This window comes from Canis lupus, chromosome 13 (assembly GCF_011100685.1).
Source record: "Canis lupus familiaris isolate Mischka breed German Shepherd chromosome 13, alternate assembly UU_Cfam_GSD_1.0, whole genome shotgun sequence".
In the NCBI taxonomy this organism is placed as follows: domain Eukaryota; kingdom Metazoa; phylum Chordata; class Mammalia; order Carnivora; family Canidae; genus Canis; species Canis lupus.
Window position 1 is genome coordinate 2,086,578 of NC_049234.1, and position 26,075 is coordinate 2,112,652.

Here is a 26,075-nt window from a genome sequence, read left to right on the forward strand (position 1 = left end):
CAGGATAGTGGTTACCTCCAAGGGGGAATGAGGATGTTGGATCAACAAGGCACCTTTAGGGGTCTTGGCAATGTTTTCTTTCCCAGCCCACGTGGTGGTTATGTAAGTATTTGCTTCACGATATTCATTAAACTGTTTTAGTTTGAAATTTAAAGAATACACAGGATTTTTAGCTAGATTAAAAAAAAAATCCAAGGATTCTGGGAAAATGACAATGTGGCCAATATTGATTTTTCTACCTCTCAGAATCCCTCCATAAAAACAGTATAACTAGATAGCAAAACTGAAAACTCATGGATTACATTTAGGACAGACTGTTGATAAGACAAGATATCCCCACAAATACCAAAATACAAGTAGCAGGGACAGACTACTGTCAGCCACAAGACCTGCATGGTGTTGATATGTAGGTGGAAGGAAGTGTCTGCCAGACCTGAAAAGGGAAGAGCACCAAAACAGCAGGAAAAGCAGAGCAGGTCCATTTGGGATCAACAGCTGACTGTTGACTACACACAAAATTCAATCATATTTCTATGGACCAACAATTAACTGGAAAACTACATTTAAAAATATGAACTATGATGCATGCAACAACGTGGATGCATTATGTCTTGATGGCATTACGCTGACCAGCAGAGATCAGACTCAAAAGGTTACATACTGTATGACTTTATTTACATGACATTCTCAAAAAGACAAAAGTTTAGTAACAAGGAATAGATCAGTGGTTGCCAGGGGTTAGGAGTAGAGAAAAAAATGTAACAACAAAAGGGTGGTGTGAGAGTTTTGGGGGTGACAGATTGTGACTTGAATGTCATGGTGGTTATATGAATCTTTACAATTTGATGTCCTGGATGTTAATGTAAAACATAGAAAAGAAGGAAATAGGAGGGAAAGCTTTTGTAATAAGTGAAGACGAACAATTGGATATCCATAGCAAAACCGAAAAAAAAAAAAAAACCCAAAAAAAGAAAACAAAGCAACTAAACCTGGTCCTAAACCTAAAATCTTATACAAAAATTAACTCCAAATGGACCACAGACTTAATCGAAAAACATAAAGTTACAAAGGTTTTACAAAAATAAAAGAAAATCTTTAGGATCTAGAACTAGGCAAAGAGTTCTTTGGTTTGAAACCAAAGGCATAATCCACAGAGGGATGAGTTAAAAAATTGGACCTCATCAAAACTGTAAAATTTTGCTCTGGGGGAGCCCCCTGAGTGGCAGTCAGTTAAGTGTCTGCTTTTGGCTTAGGTCATGATTCCAGGGTTCTGGGATTAAACCCCACATCAGGCTCCCAGCTGAGTGGGGAGTCTGTTTCTCTCTCTGCCCTGCTCGTGCTCTCTCTCTCTTGCTCTCATCCTCAAATAAATAAAATCTTTTTTTAAAAAATTGTTCTGTGAAAAATTCCCTGCCTTTTTATTCTTTCAGATAGTTATATCTATTCTTTTTGGAAAAATATTTATTTATTTATGTATATGAGAGAGAGAAAGCAGGGGGAGAAGGAGGAGAGCGAGGGAGAGAATCTCAAGCAGACTCCATGCTGAGCATGGAGCCCGATGGTAGGGAGGGCTTGAGCCCAGGACCCCAAGATCCTAACTCAAGCCAAAATCAAGAGTCAGATGCTTAACTGACTGAGCCACCCAGGCACCCCTGGATAGTTATATTTGTTCTTAATAGTTAGCGCAGGCAGCAACATTTTCTGTAGGAACATTCGTTTTAGTTGAATAAACTTGCCTCAAGACCTTTTTGCCTCTACCCTGATGAAATGTTTGGAGTGAAACTTACCTGGAACCCTTCATTTAGAAACAGTCCCCCAATACACCACCCTCCCAGAGGAAATCTGACAGATGATGAATTTCTCTTTCAAGTTATTTCCTTTCTTGTCTTCATGATCATCTGTTGCTTGTCCTCCTTGGTTTGTCCCGTTTTTTCAGTTATTTGTGGTCTTCATAACTGAGTATGGTAACTTGGTTTGTGAAAATTGCATTTTCCATTTGCATCTCCAATTCCAGGCCATCACCAGAGGATTCACTCTGTTCTCTCCTATTTATAACTCTTTTCCAAATCAATGACAATTCTGGTTCCCATTATCTACATTATTTTTACTGTTTTGCTTAATCTAGATTTTTAAAATAGGAATATAGAACTCAAGAACAGCCAGATGGAAAAGATGCATAGAATATAGTATGCGGGAAGGAGCACAAAGCTTCTGTGCTCTGTAAGCACACTACTCTTCCCAAATCTCCACATGTTCACCAAACAGGAAGTTCTGAAAGACCCTTTTAAGAAGTGTTTGGAAAGCTTGTCTTTAAAAAGGCAAGCTAAAGTCTGGGAGAAAATATTTGCAGACTACATGTCTGGCTAATGACTAGTATCTAGAACACAAAAATAACTTTAAAACTCAGTAATAAGGGATCCCTGGGTGGCGCAGCGGTTTAGTGCCTGCCTTTGGCCCAGGGCGCGATCCTGGAGACCCGGGATCGAATCCCACGTCGGGCTCCCGGTGCATGGAGCCTGCTTCTCCCTCTGCCTGTGTCTCTGCCTCTCTCTCTCTCTCTCTCTCTGTGACTATCATAAATAAATAAAAATTAAAAAAAAAAAAAAAAAAAAAAAAAAAAAAAAAAAAAACTCAGTAATAAGAAAGAAAACAATCCAATTAGAAAATAGACAAAAGGGATCCCTGGGTGGCGCAGCGGTTTGGCGCCTGCCTTTGGCCCAGGGCGCGATCCTGGAGACCCGGGATCGAATCCCACATCGGGCTCCCGGTGCATGGAGCCTGCTTCTCCCTCTGCCTGTGTCTCTGCCTCTCTCTCTCTCTCTCTCTGTGACTATCATAAATAAAAAAAAAAAAAAAAAAAAAAAAGAAAATAGACAAAAGACTTGAACAGATATTTCACCGAAGAGGATATACAAATGGCAAATGAGCACTTGAAAAGATGTTCAGCATCATTAATCACTGGAGAACTGCAAAAGACTATCACTGCACACATATTAGAATGGCTAAAAATAGAAAATTGTGACACCACCAAACAATGACAAGGATGCACAGAAACTGGATCATTCTTGCATTGCTGGTGGGAATGTAAAATGGTACATCAACTTTGGAAAATAGTTTGGCAGTTTCTTTTAAAACTAAAAATGGACTATGTGACCCACTAACCTCACTCTTAGACATTTACCCCAGCGAAATGAAAACTTATGTTCATTCAGAAACCTGTCCGTGAGTGCTCATAGCTACTTACTAATAGTGAAAGAGTGGAAACATCCCTAATGTCCTTCAGTGGGTGAATGGATGTGTAACATCCATACAACAGAGTACTACTTAGCGATGCAAAAAAAAAAAAAAGTATTGATATGCACATCAACTTGGATGGATTCTCAAGGGATTCACGTTCTGACAGGTGTGAGGTGAATATCTCATTGTATTTTTGATTTGCATTTCCCTGACGATGAGAGATGTTGAGCATCTTATCATGTATCTGTTGGCCATCTGATGTTTTCTTAGGAAAACTGTCTATTCATGTCTTCTGCCCATTTTTTTTATTGGATTATTCATTTTGAGGGTATTGGGTTTTTTTTAAGTTATTTATATATATTTTGGGTATGAACCCTTTTTAAGATATGTCATTTGCAAATATCTTTTCCCATTCCATAGGTGGCCTTTTAATTTTATTGTTTCCTTTGCTGTGCAGAAGCTTTTTATTTTGATGAAGTCCCAACAGTTTATTTTTGCTCTTGTTTCCCTAGCCTCATGAGACATTTCTAGAAGGAAGTTGCCATGGCTGATGTCAAAAAGGTTGCTGCCTGTGTTCTCCTCTAGGATTTTGATGGTTTCTTGTCTCACATTTATTTGATTTTTTTACATTTTAAAAAAAGATTTTATTTATTCATTTGAGAAAGAGAGAACATGAGTGCAGGGAGAGGGATAGAGGGAGAGGAAAAAGCAGCTTGATCCCAGCAACCTGACATGGGGCTTGATCCCAGCAACCTGAGTTGAAGGCAAATGTTTAAATGACACAGCCCCTCAGGTGCCCCTCACATTTAGATCTTTTGTCCATTTTGAGTTTATCTTCGTGTCTGGTGTAAGAAAGTGGTCCAGTTTCACTCTTCTGCATGTTACTGCCCAGTTTTCCCAACATCATTTGTTGAAGAGACTGTCTTTTTTCCATTGGATATTCTTTCCTGATTTGTCAAAGATGAATTGACCATGTAGTTATGGGTTCATTTCTGGATTTTCTATTCTATGTGTCTATTTTCATGCCAGTATCATGCTGTCTTGATCACTACAGATAATATAACCTGAAGTCTGGAATTGTGATGCCTCCACCTTTGTTTTTCTTTTTCAAGTTTGCTTTGGCTATTTGGGGTCTTTCATGGTTCCATACACATTTTAGGATTGTTTGTTCTAGCTTTGCAAAAAGTGCTCATGGTATTTTGATAGGGATTGCATTAAATGTGTAGAGTGCTTTGGGTAGTATAGACATTTTTTTTAAAGATTTTATTTATTTATTCATGAGAGACACACACACAGAGAGAGAGAGAGAGAGAGGCAGAGACACAGGCAGAGGGAGAAGCAGGCTCCATGCAGGGAGCCTGATGTGGGACTTAATCCCAGGACTCCAGGATCACGCCCTGGGCTGAAGGCAGACGCTCAACCACTGCGCCATCCAGGTGCCCCTAGTATAGACATTTTAACAATATTTCTTCTTCCAATCCATGGGCATAGAATGTTATTCCATTTCTTTATGTCCTCTTCAATTTCTTTCATTAGTATTTTATAGTTCTCAGAGTATAAGTCTTTCTCCTCTTTGATTAGGTTTAGGTATTTAATGATTAGGTATTTAATGGTTTTGGGTGCAATTGTAAATGGGACTGATTCTTTAATTTATCTTTCTGCTGTTTCATTATTGGTGTATAGAAATGCAACAGATTTCTGGACATTGATCTTATATCCTGTAACTTTATCAAATTTGTGTATCAGTTCTAGCAAATTTTTAGTGGAGTCTTTCAGGTTTTCTATATAGAGTATCATGTAATCTGCCAACAGTGAAAGTTTTACTACTTCTTTGTTGATTTAGATGCCTTTCATTTCTTTTTGTTGTCTGATCACTGAGGCCAGGCCTTCCAGTTGAGGCTAGGTTAAATATCAGTGGTGAAAGTGGACATATTTAAGTTTTTAAAGAAAGAAAGAGAAAAACAACATTCTATCTATCTATCTATCTATCTATCTATCTATCTATCTATCTATCTATAGAAAAGTGCAAAGCATCTAAGTAATCTGGAATACCCAGATGGGAGATGATGCCGAAGAAGTGGGTGAGGGGCAAATTATGATGACCTTACTTGCTAACTTAAGGCATTTGAATGCTACACTGAAAGCTGTGGAAAAGATTTCAAGCAGAAAAGTGACATAATCACTTCCATCACAGCCTCAAAGCAGCTCAATTATCCTCAAATGGCATAGATTTTCTCCACTATGTCCCCTCTCTTTTCCTTAGAGTCCTTCAAGTCCCAAGTAAAAAATTGCCTCTCCTCTGTATTGTATGTGTTCACCACACTTTCTTTTATTATATTCATTTCCCAAGTGTGTTCCTCTTATAGACTGTAAACACTAGAATTAGCTATAGTTTACCATTTATCCTTAGTACAAGCACGTGGCCTATCATAAGTACTTAAAATATATTTATTGAGATGAAAAATCCATAACTGTATCAAGATGTAAACACACACATACACACACACACACACACAAACACACCAACTGAGATACTGACTGTAAAAAGGTCAGGTGGAGAAGGATGTGCTCATAAGTTAAAATGGAACTTATATACTGTCCAGCCTTATTACAGATTTAAAGTCCCCCAAATCTCCAAATTATCTAAAGGGTAAATCCTTTAAGGAAGGTGAAAGATATAGCTATCTTGTGATTTTAAATTTCCACAAATTATAAATCAGTAAGACAAAAAAGTATAACTTGTAACTCATCTAGGAAAAGTAAAAGCAAATATATTTGATCTACATTGTTTATCTTACCAATATAGAAGTAATGGTTTTACAACCTCTGTCTGAATATTTCTTAAGTGTTCTTCATTCCACTGAGATGCATCTAGCAGTTTAAATTTTGATAATATTTCTGTAGAAAGATAGCAATCTCCATTGCTCACTAGATAGAATTTTTTCATCTTCTCAAGATGTCTAAAACAAAACACATCCACACACATTGCTACAACATTCAACATGTCAAATGTTTTCACTTCTAAAATGTTTCAGACAAGCAATGACTATCTCAAACCAACAATGAGTTACAGAAGTACCAATGTGGAGATAAAAATATTTCTTACAATTATGGGAACAGGAAAAGTGTTTTTGGTAGGTTGAACAATGGCTTTCCAAAGATGTCCATGTCCTAATCCTCAGAACCTCTGAATGTTTGTTACCTTACATGATCGAAGGCATTCTGGAGATGTGATTATGATTTTAAGAAGATTATCCTAGATTATCTAGATGACCCTACTGTAATTACAAGAGTCCTTCTAAGAGGGAGTCAGGAGAGTCAGTCATTGAGAAAAGATGTGAGGATAGAAGCAGAGGTCAAAGAGAAGATGCTATATTGCTGGCTTGAAGATGGAGGAAAGGCCATAAACCAAAGAAAGCAGATGGATGACCTCTGGAAGCTGAAAAAAGCAAGGAAATGGATTCTCCCCTAGAGCCTCCAGAGAAAATGTAGCCCTGCCCACCTGTTTTAGACTTCCTATCTCCAAAATGTAACAGAATAAATTTGTGTTGCTTTAAAAACCATTACATTTGTAGCAATCTACTACAGCAATAATACAAACTAATACAGTATTGATCCTGAAGAACTTATATAGGTTGCTTATATATATCTTGAAAAGTGGTAGTGGCTTTCAACTTCATGATCAATCAAGCCATAGCTTCACAATCAGCCATCTGGTAACTCCTGATCCTATAAGTACGTACAACAATGAGGTCTATGATCTGAATGCCATGGAAATAATTGGAATAACCCAGTTACTAGTCTATACTCAGTCAAACCCTTACTGGGAATTGCATTCTACTGTAGTTGGTCTGCTTCAGAGCAGAAAGGAGAACATAGGATAAAAACTTTCCTAAAGCAGGGTCCTCTTAAGGTTCTTTTTTTCTAAGATTTTATTTATTCATTCATGAGAGACATACAGAGAGAGAGAGAGGCAGAGACACAGGCAGAGGGAGAAGCAGGCTCCATGTAGGGAGCCTAATGTGGGACTCGATCCTGGGATTCGATCCCGGGACTCCAGGACCACACCCTGGGCCGAAGGCAGGCACTAAACCACTGAGCCATCCATGGATCCTCCCTCTTAAGGTTCTTAAGACTTACACAGTAATCTGAAAAATATAGGGTAGCCAAACAAGGACCTGGACCCATGAGACATCCAGGAGGCTCTCTAGAGGATATAAGATATCTAGGAGATATGTTATTCAGATATGAATATCTAAGTGGCATCCAAACAAAGATCATGGGATTTGTTAACTGAGCAGGCTGCTAGGAACAGTGATCTCTTACCATGGCATAAGACCTTTTATATAAGATATCTGAATTCAGTGTGGTTATATAACTGAAAAAAAAATTATATAAAAATATAACACTATAAAAAAATATAACACTACAATGTTATAAAAATAAAATAGAATGATTGATTTGAAAGCAGGTTTAGAATCTATGGGAAGAAACATTTTATGAACCCAAACAATTGCCACTATTTGTATCTGAAAATTATAAAATCAAAGAACTAGTGAAATCACTATTACTATAATAAAATAAATGTTATTATTCATTCCTCTAAAAGTAGAAGTTACATTTTCATTTTTATTTCAGGCTTTCTGCCTGTGCTTAAATGACCCAAACTAATATTCCGTAATTAAAAAAAAAAAAAAAACTATTGAAAGTAAAAACTAGGCATACCTTTGATGTCTTCCGCGGTCCTTAAGAACTTTTAACCTCTCAATATCCATCCATAATGACCAATATCTCTCTCCTAAAGTACCTTTTATAAATTTCTTAAATCTTTCAAACTCCTTTCTATTGCCAATATCATAAGCTTTGTGAGACATACACCAATAAGCCCTGCTTTCTGGTCCAATGCTCTCACTCTTTGAATTTGCTCGTTCTAACATCTCTTTTGACTTTTCATTTGTGGTTTGAAATGTTTCACTTAAAACATTCCTGCCATGGAGAGGCTCAAAACCCTCCTCGAGCACCACTTCTGCTACTTTGTTGAAATTTATATAATCTGGACTTTCTGTAAGTGGCTCTTCAAAAATTTGATGAATTGCTACTCTCAAAATAAAATCTATATAAGATCTTAAAAATTCTTCACATGTTGTGAAATGCAATGGAAGGCTTTCATCAGCATCCTGTTGCCTCTCAAGGTATATTCTTAGAAGGGCTTGAGAAGGAGTGTCTTGTACAGATACAGACCCATCTTCTTCTTCTTCAAAATGAGAAGTTAATCTAATGGTTTCAGATGAGTCCCTTTTTGTCCTTGGGTGAATTCTATCATCAAAGATAAAGCTTTCTGTAATAAATCATAAAAGGCTATTAGATCAGATATGAATACAAAGTTATTTTTAGTATTAACCAGATGTTGCAGAGCCAGCATGGTAAGTGGATTTGTCACAGGTAGTGACTTCAGGTAGCTTAAGGAGGAGTTCTGAAGCTACAGGTGGTACCAGTAGAGAAAAAACTGCCAGCAGGATTGGCCAGATAAGGTGGTAATAGTGGCAGATAAACTAAATATTTGACATCCTTAATACAGAGGATCTTCAAAAAGGCATCATACACTTCTAAAATGTAATGATTTAGGCTGACATAGAATGTCAATATGTAAAGGCCAAATCTATTAAATAATTAGAATATACACATTAAACAATTGTATGTATTCTAATATTTCAACCTGTAAGATAAAATAAAATTAGACAGGGCACCTGGGCGGATCAGTCAGCTAAGTGTCTGCCTTTCACTCAGGTCCTGATCCGATCCTGAGACTGAGTCCCATGTGGGGGTGCCCTGCTCAGCAGGGAGTCTGCTGCTCCCTCTACCCCTGCCCCGTGCTCATGAGTGGTCTCTCTCACGCTGCCCCGTGCTCATGAGAGCTCTCTCTCACGCTCCCTCTCACACTTGCTTTCTCTCTCTCAAATAAACGTTTAAAAATCTTAAAAATAAATAAGTAAAGTTAGACAATCAGTAAACAGATCAGAACTGGAGTCATATCAGTAATTTAAAAAAATTCACTACTTTATAAGAAAGATTCAATTACTATCATACTTACAATCTACCATCAAAATGGCATAAGGTACTCATGAAGGCTCACAAATACAAACAGATTGTTTTCTACTTTTTCTAAAGACATAGTCTTTAGCTCCTGTTTTCTCCTTTAGAAATCAGTAAAATATCTGATGTGCTTTATCTCACATGGCAAATCTAACCCTTGAAATGCCATAGGGCAGGAAAACAGTTGTTATCTGTATCCCTCTTCAATAGCCATTTTCTCAGTAATAGATTTCAAATCCCAATGAGCTGGAAATATTTTATTATAATTTTTATTGAAAATGAAGATAAGGAGTTCCCCCTATATTAAAAGGCTAGACTTCTGTAAACCTACGAAAAGATACTGGGTATACACCCAACCCCACAGAAGTGGAGGGAGAGAGAAAAGCTAACATTTCTGTTCACCACCTTCCTGCTACCCGTTCTTTTCCTGTTTACAATCTTCACTATCTTGGCTCTCTGATTTTCTACTTTACTATTTGGGGGAAACAGCGAGAAACCTATAAATTCACCTATTTTCAATTAAGGAGACTGTTATTCTCTATTCCTAGATTTAGATTCTAGAGAATCCAGATTTATTGTCCTCAGAGGTTGCTTACACTTTTCAAAAGAATTAGGTAAGAACGTAGTGCATTGCTAAGTTAATGACACCCATTTCTGGAAGTTTTCTTCTATATATATCTATGAAAAGTTGATATCATCCACAAAAGTTCCCCATGGTAGAAATATATCTGCTTTCTAAGGAGAAAAACAGTCTAACTTAGAAGAAAAACTCAAGTTGTATGAATATGCTTTTAAGAGGAGAGGACAGTTGCACCCACTTAAATTCAAATACTGAATAATAATTTGTAAACTGTCATAGGAAGTAGAGACAAGACAAACATTTACTGACTGCCCATGAGGCTCCAGGTGCTGGGCCAGGCCTTTACTGTATATTTAGTATGTATCGTTATTCTAATCTTACAGATGAAAAAAGCAAGGCTATCAAGTGAAATAACTTTAAAAAGTCACACAGCTAGCTAACAAGTATTAACCCATCTAAACCCACACTCTTTTTCCTATGTCAAGTTGCCTCTCAAAAAACAGTAGAGGGGCACCTTAGTGGCTCAGTCAGTTAAGCATCTGATTCTTGATTTTGGCTCAAGTCATGACGTGAGGATTGTGAGATGGAGCCCCATATTGCACTCTACACTCAGCAGGGAGTCTGCTTGAGATTCTCTCTCTCCCTCTCCCCTCCCTCTGCTTTCTCTTTCTCTCTCCCTCTCTCTCTCAAATAAATAAATAAATCTTTAAAAATAAAAACAGTAGAAAGTGAAGTGGGGGTGGGGTAGGGATGCAGATTATTTTTTCCCCCCAACCACAACGTATTGTACTGTAAGATTAGAACACCAGTTACAAAAGATTTAAAGAGGAGTTCTAAAATCATTCTTGTCCTTTCTGCTTACCAGAAATGGATGAAACAACCGGTGGTTCAGGTTTGCTGTGGAGTACACAAGATGGTAATGAAAATGTTGGTACTGTTTGCAAACTCTGTTTTGCTAATGCAAACCAATCTTTTGTTTGAGTATAGGAGCCCTAGGAAGAAAGGAGCACCTTTGTTTAATGTAAGATTAGCAGTGTTCTCCCAATCAGGAATCTCAACACATCATTATAACATTACATTTGCATAGTACACTATGAAAGGGAAAATCATGCCATGAAAGAAAAGAATGTTGTACACAGAAAAATTCATTAACTGAGAATAATGGGAAGGAAATTTCAACTCAGATTATTTGGATATAAAATGACGAAGGTAAAAATGAGCCCATACACATCAAATCCTTCACTCTTCCACCAGAAGCATGCACCTACCTCATGATTCCGTTACAGGTTCAAGACATCTAACTGTATCTTGGCAGTCCCATAGCTCATCCGTCATTGGCTGCCTCTTCTGCAAACTATTCCCATTTACAACTTCCAAATTATTTCCTCCCCCTAATTCTGTCCAATCTGACTCTGTGTTTTTTACAACACCTCCCTAACATGACAGACTTACTCTCAGGGGCACTAAAGACCTCCCCACGCTCAACTGCCCCTTTGCCTTAGATTTCAGTTTTCACAGCTTTGCTTGGATTCTATGCTTCCTGAAGACTGATTCCTGACTCCATCTGCCCCTGCATGTAGCCTTCAATTTTTCCTGTACCTCTGAGCCAGCTGACCCAATTCCCAAGCTGACCCTCAGCTTTCAGAACCCCAGTCCTGAGAAGCCCTCTTCTCAGCTTTCCTGAGAAAATTGCTCTGCCTGCCTCTCTCAGTAACATCCTCATGATCTTTCTAAGATAATCCAAACTGTTCAACAAAAGCAGAGAAAGGAGTGTCTCGTTTCTCCTTTCTCCAACTGAGTCAGCTGGGTGACCCTTAGCCTCAGAAAGACTCACAAAAGAGGCAGGGCTCAAATGGAATAGATGTTGTTCTCTGACTATGATACAGAATTAAGCAGGGCAGGTCAGGCCACACAATGAGACCAAAAAGCAAGAGAGAGAAATGAAAAGTGTCACATATAGATTGTTACTGCCCCTCTTAGAAGAAAGGTTTCCTGTGTGGATAAAAACTTTTAAAGACTCTAATTTCCTTTTGGTCCCTTTTTTCCTCCTTTAAAACCAAGTCATTTATTATTTATTTTTTCCAAGCCATTTATTATTAATTACAGATTCATTCAACATGTATTTATTGAGTGACTACTCTATTCCAAGCAGTATCCTAAGCACTGAGAGAAGACCCAAATAATGAAGAACTATCAGGGAACTGAGAGAGGCCAATAAACAAAAGTCCTTGCTATTTCAAGTGCACGAAAAAGATTGCAGATTAAAAATTAGAAGTAGCAAGTAATCAGACATAAACATAGGTAACTAGTCCACCTAATGTGCTTAAGAGATGAATCAATTGCTTGTGTTTAGATGGTATAATGAAGACTCACAGAAATATTACCAACTGTCATCACAAAAATTAATCTTTGTCTACAGTCATGATTTAAATGATTGAAAGGCTCAAAGAATTTTGAATCCTCAAAATTCAAAAGCTATTAAGAAGACATTAGTGGGGCAACTGGGTGGCTCAGTGGGTTGAACATCCACCACTTGATTTTGGCTCAGGGTGGTGAGATCAAGCCTCATGTCAGGTTCCATGCTCAGCTAGGAGTATGCTTGTTCCTCTCCCTCCTCCTCTCCCCTTCCCCTCACTCACTGTCTCTCTTTAAAATAAATAAATAAATAAACAAACAAATAAATAAATCTTTTTAAAAAAGATATTAAATAGTTAACGTATTACTCAAGTGGACAGAAATGAGTTTTTTCATCATAGAAAATAGCAAAAGTAAACTAGTTTAAGTTTTACTCTCTTATATTCAACTTAATTTACATGTAAGGAATCAGATCTTGTTTCCCTAAATTGATTCTTCCCATTGTATGTTTACTGACCTGTACTACCAGTACATATTTTTATGACATTCTTGATATTTCTATAATACATAGGTTAACAGAAAAAAAATACTTAAAAATAAGTATAAGAGAGAAGTAAAACATGCTTTTAGTACATCCCTAGCATTAGCTCATTGGAAATAATGCAAGTGGCAAAATTTCAAACATTTTTCCCAAATATTACAGATAGAAATGCCAAACTACAAAATTAAACAGAAACTATACATGAAAAAAAAGTGCTCAGGTAAGATAGATTAAGTCTATCTATTCCAACAGAGATGGCAAATAGTTTTCCTTTTGTACGACATCTTTGATCAATTGGAAGTGCTTGCCTAGAGGGCTGTGTTGAAAAGAATTTGGAACCAAGTCCTAGCTCAGCAGGAAAATTGCCATGATTGATTAGCAATGTCTGTCATGAATGGAAACTAAGAGAAGAGCAACACATGGGCCACATATTTGCAATTCCTGGTTTTGTACAGATTGTATATAGGAAATGTGTTCCCAGAAAGAAGACCTGACAATTAGAATTCAGAGATCAAACAATGTTTTTTATTACACCATGACTATCCAAAAGGACATTTGATTCTAGGTTAGATCTCTTTAAATGCACACTGACAACCCAACATTTCTCCATGGAGGAGAAATGATTATCAGATAACCATTATCAGAAATGATTATCTGATAACCATTATCAGAATTTATCTGATAATGGTTAAACAGTAATGCATTTTTACTACTGAGGAATAATCTTGACAACAGGGAGGAGAAGACCCAATTTGCCATCATTTGGTACAAAAAATTGTAGACTCCAAATAGTGAAAATTTTAAAAGTGAACAATGAAACCATGGATATAATTCAAGGTATCCTTTCTTGCTTTCCAGGTGACACCGAGCATGTTCTTCAGTCTTGCATTTGTTCCTCTGTACACACGAGGAAAATAATACCAATTACATTTCAGGTGAAAGAGTACAGAGCAAAGGAGTCAGCATAAACCCACAAAAAGTTTTGCTAAATCTGCCTTAAAAGTACTTGAAGTCATTTCCCCTGTTCAAGTGGTACAAATGAAATTCCTCCCCCTAAAATGAGAAGTCTTTTGAAGTGCCAAGTCATGAAGATATACTCATACTTTTACCTCGCCAAGAGAAATGTAGAACTTTTTCATAATTATAACATTGTCTTCTTCAACAACAGGTGGTGGTGGACTGGGTGGTTTTCTCAGGACCCAGGGAGAAAATTCTGTATTGACTGTGATGTTCATGCCGGATCCACTCCATCTTACTTGTGAGACCAATTTGGCTAATCTGCATTTTAGAAATCATACAAATTTGAAGTAAGTTTCAAATATAGAGAATTCAGAAAAGAAAACCTAAAATTTTCTTTTTTCAAGTCAATCTCCTCCCTCTGCACGATTCTCTTAGGATCTGCTAAAATTAATGGCTTATTCACAGAACTATTAATTAATAACTATTCTGTTCTAATTTATTTTACTGTTTTTTTTAAATGGTGGTTCTAAGTATATGTCAAATTTTAGTAAAATTTCAGAATATTTAGGTACTTACACATTAAAAGTCAGAGAACATAAAAGAAAAACTTGGCCCACTTACAATATTTTTTCATGACATACTTATATTTGTTTTTTTAACAGCCTGCACATAAATACCATTATCACAAGTAGATAATTTTAAAACCATAATGATCAAGAAGCACAACTGAGGTACATTTATTAGGTACTATTTCTGTGAGAACTCTTTGGAAAAGTGAAGTGATTTTTACAAATGCTCTGTCATTCAGAAACCATAGCAGGTGAGATACAAACGCTAGTGGGTTTTTTTTTTTTTTAAAGATTTTATTTATTTATTCATGAGAGACACAGAGAGAGAGAGAGAGAGAGAGAGAGGCAGAAACACAGGTAGAGGGAGAAGCAGGCTCCATGTAGGGAGCCTGACGTGGGACTCGATCCCGGGTCTCCAGGATCACACCCTGGGCTGAAGGCGGCGCTTAAACCGCTGAGCCACCCGGGCTGCCCAATGCTAGTGGGTTTTAAAGTATACAGTTTTATTAAGAACGTACAGAAAAATGATTATTGGTGAAAAAAAAAAAACCCAGGCAATTAAAAAATAGGCTTGCTGATGGGGCTACAGTACCTGTATTCAAAGTAACAATCACTTTCCAGAAATGCTGGAAGTCTTTCTTTTTTGATCCACTCAATACCTTCTTCACGACTGAGACACTATTAGAGAGCAGGTGAAAAAGGAAACGAGTCAAAGAAAATCACCTTTCCAAACAATTAAGAGCACTAGAGCAATAATGACCTCTAGCTATTACCAGGAGCCCCTGCCTCTATCTTCTGTGTGCACGAGAGAAAGCAGAACCTCTGAGTCACACATTTGAAGCCACTGCTTACCTTCTGGCATTATTCTCTCAACAGCCCTGCGTCAATGATTAACCCCATTTTACAGATTAACAAACTGAATCCAGAGGAGTCAAGTAACTTATTGAGGGAGACGTATGAGGAAAAAAGTCATGCTCGGTTTTTTCACAGTCACAAAATGGGTTAAAAGTAATCACAAACCAAAAAAAGACACTTGGTAAGGCCACTATGGTCACTCTCTACAGGCCCCTGCCCTTCCAATTTTAGAAAATTGTTAAATGTTTAACATCCCGGGTCACTCTCCTGGGGACACTAAGGTTAATAAGAAAGATAAGGTCCCACCTTTAATGAGTTTACAGGTAATTCAATAAGCAATAGTAGTAGAGAGCAGTGAGTGCAGCAAGTTTGGGCTTCTATGGAAGGGCCCTCAGGCACTAAACCTAGCAAAGGTTTCTCAAAGAACATGCCACTCAATCTTTGACCTGACACATGATTAGCTTGGTAAAGAGGAGATCAGGAGAGGAAGCAAAGATAATTTTAGTATGACTAGATCGCAGGGTGAGATCTCAGGAAAGGAGGGAAGCAAGCTGGAGAAGCTGGCAGGCCTAATTATGAATTATCCTTTAGATGACATTAAGGAGTTTAGATTTTGTGTGGAGGTTGTGAGAGCCAGCTTAAGAGTTCCTGAGCTGCTGTTCATTCTATATTTCCTCACTATCAATTCTCTTTTGTCTTATATTCACTTTTTCCCCAGAATTCTAAAGAACGTCCATACTTTGCCCACTCCACAAATGCTACTGGATAAGTGAAACAACCAGTGAAGCGCAAGTCTGAGGCAAGTGTGTCTGCATTTATGTGACTTCCATTGATTATCTGTTCAAGCAACAGTTGGGCTGTGATATTAACATCAGTCAACACAGACCACTGTGAACTCCAGAGAGGAAATTAAAGGCCCACAGAGTAGTGCTGCCAACATCTGACAAGCTGATGTTCTTGAGCATGCACCTGTGCTCAACACTGCTTGCAGATGGCATGAAGTCATTAGGCTCCCCAAGGATGGAAAACTGAGGGAACAATGGTTTCCTTCTGTTCAGCCCAAAATACCTATTTGCCCTCCCCAAAGATTATCTTCCGGGTAATGAGAAAAACAAACAAAAAACAGAAGAAACTTTGGAAGCAGGCAGCACCTGAACAGTAGCATCTTGTTGATGGTCTTATTACTTATGAGTGAGATGTGAAGGACACTTGGATCCCGTAGTCAGAAAACGAGAAAAATTAAGGCCATCCCACCTAAAGTTTAGCATTAGCACAAGTACAGCCATCTTAGGCCCCTGTGAATAAGAGCTGAACTTTATGGGAAAAACTGCAGAATGTCCTCAATGTCCTCGGCAGAGAATCCCATATCAGAAAGACAACAGCCCACGCCTGTGGTAGAAAATCCCATATTAGAGTGAGAACAGAGCTCAATGCCCTTGAAAGCCCCATATCAGAATGTAAACAGAACTTGAGAAATTCCTCCACCCCTTCTGAAAATCCCCTAGACCAGCCTATAAAAAACCCAGCTGTAACCCACTTCGGGGTCCAAGTCCCTGCTCCGCTGTGTCGGGTGTACTTGGACCCAAGCTCGAGCTTGCTAATAAACCCTCGTGCGCTTGCATCGGTGTCAGCTCCTTGGTGGTTTCTCGCATTCGTAATCTTGGGCACAAGTGGCACAGAAATAGACACATAGATCAGTGGACTATATAATAGCTCAGAAACTCTCCTTTGTATGGTCAGGTAATCTTTGATAAATGAGGCAAGAATATACAATGGAGAAAAGACAGTCTCTTCAATAAATGGTGCTGTGAAAGCTGGACAGCAGCATGCAAAAGCATGAAACTGGACTACTTTCTTACACCAGACACAAAAATAAACTCAAAATGGATTTAAATGTGAAAACTGAAACCATAAAACTCCTAGAAGAAAAACATAGGTAGTAATTTCTTTGACATTGGCCATGGAAACTTTTTTCTAGGGATACCGCCTCAGGCAAGGGAAACAAAAGCAAATTAAAATACTAAGATTACACCAAAATAAAAAGCTTTTGCACAGCAAAGAAAACCATCAATAAAACAAAAAGGCACCTACTGAATGGGAGGAGATACTTGCAAATAGTATATCCAGTGAGGGCTTAATATCCAGAATATATAAAGAATTTATACAACAACATCGAATAAACAATCCAATTAAAAAATAGAAAGGGAATCCCTGGGTGGCTCAGCGGTTTAGCGCCTGCCTTCGGGCCAGGGTGTGATCCTGGAGTCCCGGGATTGAGTCCCACCTCAGGCTCCCTGCATGGAGCCTGCTTCTCCCTCTGCCTGTGTCTCTGCCTCTCTGCGTGTGTCTTTCATGAATTTAAAAAAAAAAAAAAAATTCTTAAAAAAAATAGGCAGAGGACTCTGGAAAATAGTATGGAAGTTCTTCAAAGACTTAGAAATAGAACTACCAAAAAAAAAAAAGAAAGAAAGAAAGAAATAGAACTACCCTATGATCTAGCAATTGTACTACTAGGTATTTATCCAAAGGATACAAAAATAATAATTTTAAGGGATACATTCTTCCCATGTTGTGCCCAAGATTGCGAATGCGAGAAACCACCAAGGAGCTGACACCGATGCAAGCGCACGAGGGTTTATTAGCAAGCTCGAGCTTGGGTCCAAGTACACCCGACACAGCGGAGCAGGGACTTGGACCCCGAAGTGGGTTACAGCTGGGTTTTTTATAGGCTGGTCTAGGGGATTTTTCAGAAGGGGTGGAGGAATTTCTCAAGTTCTGTTTACATTCTGATATGGGGCTTTCAAGGGCATTGAGCTCTGTTCTCACTCTAATATGGGATTTTCTACCACGGGCATAGGCTCTGTTGTCTTTCTGATATGGGATTCTCTGCCGAGGACATTGAGGACATTCTGCAGTTTTTTTTTCATTCACAGGGGCCTAAGATGGCTGTACTTGTGCTAATGCTAAACTTTAGGTGGGATGGCCTTAATTTTTCCTCGCCTCCACACACTACCAATAGTGTTTTGATTACTACAGCTTTGTAATATATCTTGAAATATGGGATTTTGATACCTCCAGGTTTGTTCTTTTATATATATATATATATATATATATATATATTTTTTTTTTTTTTTTTTTTTATTCATAGAGACACACACACACACACAGAGAGAGGCAGAGATACAGGCAGAGGGAGAAGCAGGCTCCATGCAGGGAGCCCGATGTGGGACTCGATCCAGGGTCTCCAGGAACACGCCCTGGGCTGCAGGCGGCGCTAAACCGCTGCGCCACCGGGGCTGCCCAGGTTTGTTCTTTCTTGAGATTGCTTTGGCTATGCAGGGTCTCTGGTGGCTCCATACAAATTTTTGTATTATTTGTTCTAGTTCTGTGAAAAACATAGTTGGTATTCTGAGAGGGACTGCATTAAATCTGTAGCCTGCTTTGGATAATACGGGCATTTTAACAATATTGGTTCTTCCAATTCATGAGCATAAAATATCTTGCCATTTGTATCTTCTTCAATTTCTTTCATCAGTGTTTTATAGTTTTCAGAGTATAGGTCTTTCACCTCCTTGCTTAGGTTTATTCCTAGGTATTTTATTATTTTGGTGCAATTGTAAATGGTATTGTTTTCTTCTGCTACTTCATTTTTAGTGTATAGAAATGCAACAGATTTTTTGGAACTCTTGTGTAGAATTTATTTTATATAAAAACTGAACCATATTATATACTTTAATTTACAACTTGATTTTTCCTTTGAACAATACAACATGTGCATCTATCTCATCAGGACAATAGACACAGTTCAAACACATTCTTTCTAATAGTCATATAATATTCCATAGTTCTTCTATTGATAAACATATAATATATTTATACTACTGGTCAATGCTGCAATCAGCTCCTATATATACACATTTATTTGTATGGAATAAAAATCCCAAAGTGGCTTTCCAGGCATAAGTCACAGTATTTTTAAGTTTTATCAATTTTGTCAGATTAATCCCCAAAGATTGTAGCAATTAATATTCTACCAACACTAGATGTTATTATTTTTTAAAGTTGTAGGCCAATTTCACATATGATGAGCACTGCGTGTTAAATGCAACTGATGAATTATTGAATTCTACATCTGAAACTAATGATGTTATATGTTGGCTAATTGAATTTTAAAAAATTATATGCCAGTTTAACATCTTAAAAAATGGTATCTGGCTGTACTTACAATTTGCAATTTGTTAAATTTACAATTTATGATAATTTGTGTGATTAAATATATTTTTATCTGCTCATTTTCTATTTTAATTCCACTCTTATAAATAGTTTGTTGAATTACTTCAATTATTTTATTGGACTACTTGTCTTTTTCTTGGATAAGATTGGTAAGAAATTAAGTAAAATACTTTTCCTCATACTTGCAAAACTTTTTTTCTAAATCATTGGTTTTTAACTTAGTATCATTTTCTAACATGTGAAATAATTTTGGTGTCCAGGTTTGTTTTTTGATTATTTTGAGGACTCTGGAGTCCTTTAACTTCATGGGGGTGGGGGGGTGACTCACATGCTAAGTTTACATTAAAATTTTCCTGGATTTTGTTGTAATACTCCAGTTTAAAAAACCATTTAAGTTATTTATTAATTCGCAAATAAAGACAATTTAGTTTACTCTTGCAAATTGATAGTAATTACATTCATTGTGTTTAAACTCTGTCGAGGAAATCTAAAATAATTTTGAATTAGCTTAAAGATATACTCTTTCTTTTCTTATGATCTAATGGAAATGGTTACAGTATTTCCATGTACAGTGTTTATTATTGGTTTTGGATAGCCTTTAACAAGTTTAAGCAATTTATTTTTTAATGAGTTTTTATTAGGTGTGAGTTGTGTGAAATGCAACAGATTTGTTTACTAATTTTGTATCCTACAACTTTACTGAATTTATTCATCAGTTCTAGTAGTCTTTTGGTGGGGTCATCTGCAGATATTCAAAGTTATACTTCTTCCTTACCAATCTAGATGCCTTTTATTTCTTTGTCTTGCCTGATTACTGTGGCTAGGACTTCCAGTACCATGTTGAATAAAAGTGGTGAGAGGGGATATCCTTGTCTTATTCCTAATCCTAGAGGTAAAGCTCTCAATTTTTCCCCATTGGGGATGATGTTAGCTGTTGGTTTTTCACATATGGTTTTTATTATGTTGAGGTATGTTCCCTCTAAAACTACTTTGTTAAGTTTTTATCATGAATGAATGTTAACAATTTATATGGTGCTTTATAGTTCAGAATATTTTCTTTTTTAAAAAATATTATTTATTTATTTATTTATTTATTTATTTATTTATTTATTTATTTATTTATTCAGAGAGAGAGAGAAAAGCAGAGACAAAGGCAGAGGGAGAAGCAGGCTCCATGCAGGGAGCCCAATGTGGGACTCGATCCCGGATCTGCAGGTGGCGCTAAACCACTGCGCCACCGGGGCTGCCCCCAGAATATATTTTCTTGTTTAAACTTCAAAACAAGGCTATAACATAGTTTTTTATTTTTAGTATTTATAAAAGTATCTTAAATACTATTATCATTAATGTACTTAATTTGATGAAAGTAAACAAGAAAAACAAATAAACTGGAATTCAGTAAAAGACACATTGAAGAACTTTCAGGCTGGAAAAGAGCTATGTTGTAATTTTTGAATATATTTTAGCCTAGTTCCATCAGACACTTCAAATCATGGAAAATATTAAACATTCATTTTATTTTCAATTGAGCCACATAACAAACCTAAGTAGTAGGTAGCAAAGGCATCATTTGACAGGTGATGAAAATAAGGTTCATCAAAATGACTTGTTCAAGAACACAGCTAATAAGTTAAAGTGCCAAGGTTAGAACCAAGGGTTGTTGTTGTTAATCTCATGCTAAGGAGACAAAATCCAAAATCTGAGAGCAGAAATAAGGCCAGGGAGGTCAGAGTTACATAGTGTAACTTGAGGGTCAGAAGTCATAATTCCCAGCTGCTTTGTCAGGATAGAATCCAAATCAGATAAATTCACTGTATACCCACATTTTCTAGAATGCATACAAACTATAAAGGATACTCAAATTTCTACTGCTCCAAATGAACCTGATATCCTAAATATTCAAAGGAAATTATATGAATCTTCTCATACTGAAAATCAAACTGCTAGATTAAATTGGCCATTTGACATGAATGATACAGTAACTAACAAATATGATGATGTAAAAGTACAATAAAACTTAATAAATATAGTTACATTTCAGAAGGCCAAGCCCAAGAGACTTCATGTTAGTCTTATTTAATGCTTTATCTACCTAGGAAGATACAAACTCAAATATACTTTCTTACCATAATATTGTAGTTGACGTTAATGGCCTCATCTTCATAGGGGGCATTCATCTGAACAGGTTTAATATCATTCTTTCCTTTCCTTACAACATCATAGATGGGATTTCGAGGTTGCTGGTTTCGAAGAATTTTTTTCAGTTGCTTTTCTAGAAGTTGTGGAGCATTGTTAACTATTTCAAAAACTCCATAATCCACATTAAATCTAACTGCCTCTGAAAAGGTCTGCAAAACAAATTTGTGGAAATCTTAAATTTTTATAAAGCAGAAACTCACTGTCTCCAAGACAACTTGACAGTTAATATAAGCATATATACATACACAAACTTTTGTGTACTTAATCATTAGCTCTTCTCTTCTAGGAGCTTGGAAATCTCTTGACTACAGATAAGGGAACCCATTTTATCCTTCCTTTCCAATGTACTTATGGCAAGAACTAAGGATGTATTATGGCAGAAAGTCCCTTTGCATAAACATCTTACCCTTGTGTTTCTTTGGAACTGGAAAGAAATACACACCTGGTCTCTATGAAGCAATGTTACTCTTAGGAGGGGGTGGATTACTAGGGAAGAAAGAGTAAAGGAAGAAGAAATAACACTCCCGTTATCTCTTTCATCCCCAGGAGCCATGAAAGCTAAAGTCTCCCCTGCTCAAAAGGATAAAATTAAATACAATGTGTTCTTCATTTAAGACCATTTCAACACCATTCCTTTCACTGTGGAAAAAAAAAAAAAAAGAGAGAGAGAGAGAGAGAGAGAGAGAGTTGAAGGCAATAACATTTCTGAGCTTTTCTCAGTAATTACTAAATGCTGCCAACTTTTATTTAAAGTCAGTCAGTTAATATACAATAGTCAGGAGTCTTGAGCTTGAATGACAGCTTGCCATTAAGTAGCTCTGCGACTCTGAGTAAATCATTAAACATGTTTGGGGCCTCCATCTCCATAACATATAAATAATGGATTGGCTGTCTGTCTTTTCCCATTTTGTCCTCCAAATCTAGAATCAGGTTTCTTTTTTCAGAATATGAACTTATTTTAGAATACCTTTAGTGAACCATGTATTCATGTAGATTAGTTTATATATTTTTAGCCAGGTAGTAGAAGATATCCAGCCCTTCCCCTTGGATCAATAACCATCCTAGGGAGAGCATCAATTCTTTCAAATTTTACTAAGAGATAACTAGACATACTATAATTAAAATTTAATAATGGCAGGATGTCATAAAATTGGAGTTAGAAATATATATGTGCATATGTATAAATATTCATATCTGTGTATATATATATATATGTATATATATATATATTCTTCTAATGTCAGATAACATCACATCTCTAAAGTCTGATGGTCTCCCCTCCTAAGGAATTTAAAGTGCACGAACAAAAAAAAAAAAAAAAAAAAAAATTAAAGTGCACGAACAATAGAGTTCAATATGAATGTCAGTCTACAGGCCTGCAGGCCTCAGGACTAAGATTTCCCTTCAAAAATGACAAATATAGCTCAATGGACAAATACCAACAATTACCAATAAATTGTGTATAAGGTTTCTTCAATAAATACACTTAATTGCATCTGTCTTTCAAACATGAGATTCAAACAGGCATCACTTACCTGAATGTCAAATACTATCTCTGAATTACACTATCACTAGATTAAACAGATAAATGAGTCTGCTGATATCAGAGACAAGATTCAACTGGTAGGAGAAAGGAACTGAATTAAACTTGGGAGAGAACAGACATAAAACATTAATTTATGTTATTATGTATTTATGGGGAGGGGGAAGTGGTGCCGTAGATTGCAGAAGACCATCTGGAAAAGATTTCTTCTAGTACTGAGGATCCAAGGAAAAATAGAGCAGGTTTGGCCTTTATTTGTTTTCCTTTTTTCTGTCTCCTACCCTCACACCTGGTAGACAGAGGAACACAAAACTGTGATAATCCAAAGCAAAGGATGCCAATTAGTTAGTTCTATGAAGAAATAAAATAGCTCCTGCTACACAAGTTTAAAAAAAAGGCTCCAATAAAATAAGTAAATAAATAAATAAATAGGACATGTGACACTGAGCCCCTCAGTAGCCAATGTTACCTACTCAGTAGGAAATGGTTACTGTACAGTTGGTATAAATAATAACAGTAACAAGAACCACTGTTTACTGGACATCTACCATGTGCCAGGAGTGTGACAGACACTTTAAATGCACTATCTGAATCCTTCCACATTCCTGTGATCACTTTTTATAGTAAGTGGACACTTAGGATGGTTATATGATGGGCCATGGATTCAGAACTGTAAAGTGCTGCATCAGGGCCATCGAAACAAGTCTATCTGGTCCCAAAGACAACATATTTCCCCTTCTTTACTATCATCTTGCCTCACATATGATAAAACTAGCATGTACTAACCACCTTCTCTAAGTCAGGCACTGTGCTAAGCAATAAGCCCACAAAAGTTAGTGGAACTGGGATTCAAACGAAGGTGTTTTACCAGTAAAGACACAGAGGCATGAAGCGGCATGGTGCATGTGGGTAATTTTAAGCAGTTCCATGCAGTTAGAATATAACTAGAATAGTCATAGTTGAAATAGTTAAAGGAACAGAGGAAAGACTTGAGGTAGACGAGGTGGATAAGACCAGATCATGGAAGGCTTTGCATGCCATTTTAAGAAGCATAGGCTTATCTTGATCCTTTGGGAAATAGGGTGGAGTAGGAAAATCCTAAATTAGTAATATAATCTTATTTGGGCTTTAGGAAGAATCTCCCTGTAGCAGTCTGGAGTTTTGCTGGCTCTTGGGTTGGTGAGGTAGTATGCTTACATCCATAAGCAGAGCCATCACCATGCTCGGGGGAGGCTGGCCATTACCTCAGTGCTACTGCCATCATAGCCAGGTTTGGTGTGGTAATTATTAACTCTCTTGGGTGGGTTACTGTCCCCAGCATTCACAGGGGCTAGGGGCAGGTTTTAAGACAGGTAGTTAGCAATTACTTTCATTTTCAACTAACAAAGCAAAACTGAAGGTGAAAAAGGTTAGGGGATCTCTTCATGGATTTACAGCAAGTCCTCTAGTGAGCTCACTGTAGAATTCTGGGTTCATGACTACAAACTGCTTTAAACCCAGGGCTGATGCAGAATTTCAGTAGGTGTCAGCAGACGCTGTGGATTAGCTCACTTGGGATCTGTTCCAACTTCCTGAAATGCAGAATCTGGACGACTAAAAACTATATCACCCAGATCCTTTACAGTTCTGGTTTCATATGTGATTTAGATCCTGCTACTCTTATGCACGAAATACTTGAATTCTGAAGCAAGTCAAGTGAGGAAAGAGGCAGGATCTGTCCATCCTGAGGAAGGAAAAGTCAGGGCATAAGCAGATGAAAGTGAAGATCTTTCCACATTGCACAGAAGTATTTTAACAAAACAAAACAAAGACAACAGAAGGAAAGCTATAATTAATTGTGTTCATGATTAAATGACATGACCCTATTTACTTTTTTAAAAAGAGATGTAGCTAAAATATTTACAATTTTAAACTTAAGAATTTATCTCAGTGGAACTGAAATGTGATAGAGCCTTTGCCATGGCGAAAAAAGTGTTTTCCTTCTTCAAAAGCCATGATTTCCAGTGGATCTCTAGAGGTCCTTAACACCACAGTGATTCCAGGTTTATAAAATGGGCAAATAACTGATTCAAAGTTTCCCCTAGTTCACTTATTTCAGCAAAAACAAAACATTTGAATGCCCTAGTGCCAATTGGTGTCCCAAGCAAAGAGGATATAAGTTGAATAAAACACTGTTTCTGCCCTTGCAGGAACAATACATGGTCATTCATTTTTCTCTATGATGAAGAGATTCAACAAAAAATGAAATACTTTGAATTTGTATAACATGCAAATGCTGAAGAGGAAATCTGTCCACAGAGACTATGGTAGTAATACTAGAGTATTTTATCTAGTTTAGTTATTGTACTTTAAAAGGGATTTGGCTAAACTAGAATCTATCCAGAAAAGGATACGTAGAATTATTAAATGGAAGCAATATTGAGTAAAATTACTTTGTTTTTCTAAGATTTTTTTAATCATAAAAGGGATTTTAATTAAACAATCCCAAGGTGCCTTCCATATTTGATACTCCATTGGACTATGATGGTCTCTCAGGAAAAAAATGAGTATCTTCTGCTTTCTAATAAGATCATCCAATTCCACTCCTTTGTTATTCTACTCATTTATTCCATAAGTATTTATTGAATCCTTGTTAAATGAGATATCATGATAGATGATATACTGCTACATTGAGTGAGCCAATCCAGAGCATTCTCTACAAAGCCCCAAATGAATAAGACACAGATCTGTCCTCAGGTCATGCTGATCCAAGAGAAGAAAGATATGTAAATACACAGAGACAGAAAGACTCCTCCTGCAAGGCAATGAGCTCTACAGTGGGCACATAAAGTGAAATCATGTTTAGTCAAAATTATCCCTTGAAATCCTTGAAAATACCCATAAATTACAATGTTGTCCTACCTCTCAAGA

At 37.0% G+C, this 26,075-nt stretch overlaps 1 protein-coding gene across 17 annotated transcripts in view; it reads right to left on the bottom strand.

Annotated features, from left to right (window-relative positions):
* The window catches only part of RGS22 (regulator of G protein signaling 22), a 132,125-nt gene that overhangs the window by 78,515 nt on the left and 27,535 nt on the right, over positions 1-26,075 (bottom strand). For 15 of the 17 annotated variants that reach the window (XM_038555190.1, XM_038555192.1, XM_038555188.1 and 12 more), the window contains 6 exons: positions 21,550-21,771; positions 14,928-15,013; positions 13,916-14,084; positions 10,773-10,902; positions 7,963-8,575; positions 6,036-6,197 (listed from right to left, as the gene is read on the bottom strand). In XM_038555190.1, coding sequence (XP_038411118.1) covers positions 6,036-6,197; positions 7,963-8,575; positions 10,773-10,902; positions 13,916-14,084; positions 14,928-15,013; positions 21,550-21,771 — 1,382 coding nt within the window. The remainder of the gene's footprint in view (positions 1-6,035; positions 6,198-7,962; positions 8,576-10,772; positions 10,903-13,915; positions 14,085-14,927; positions 15,014-21,549; positions 21,772-26,075) is intronic. The other 2 variants (XM_038555181.1, XM_038555191.1) reach the window with 2 other exon arrangements.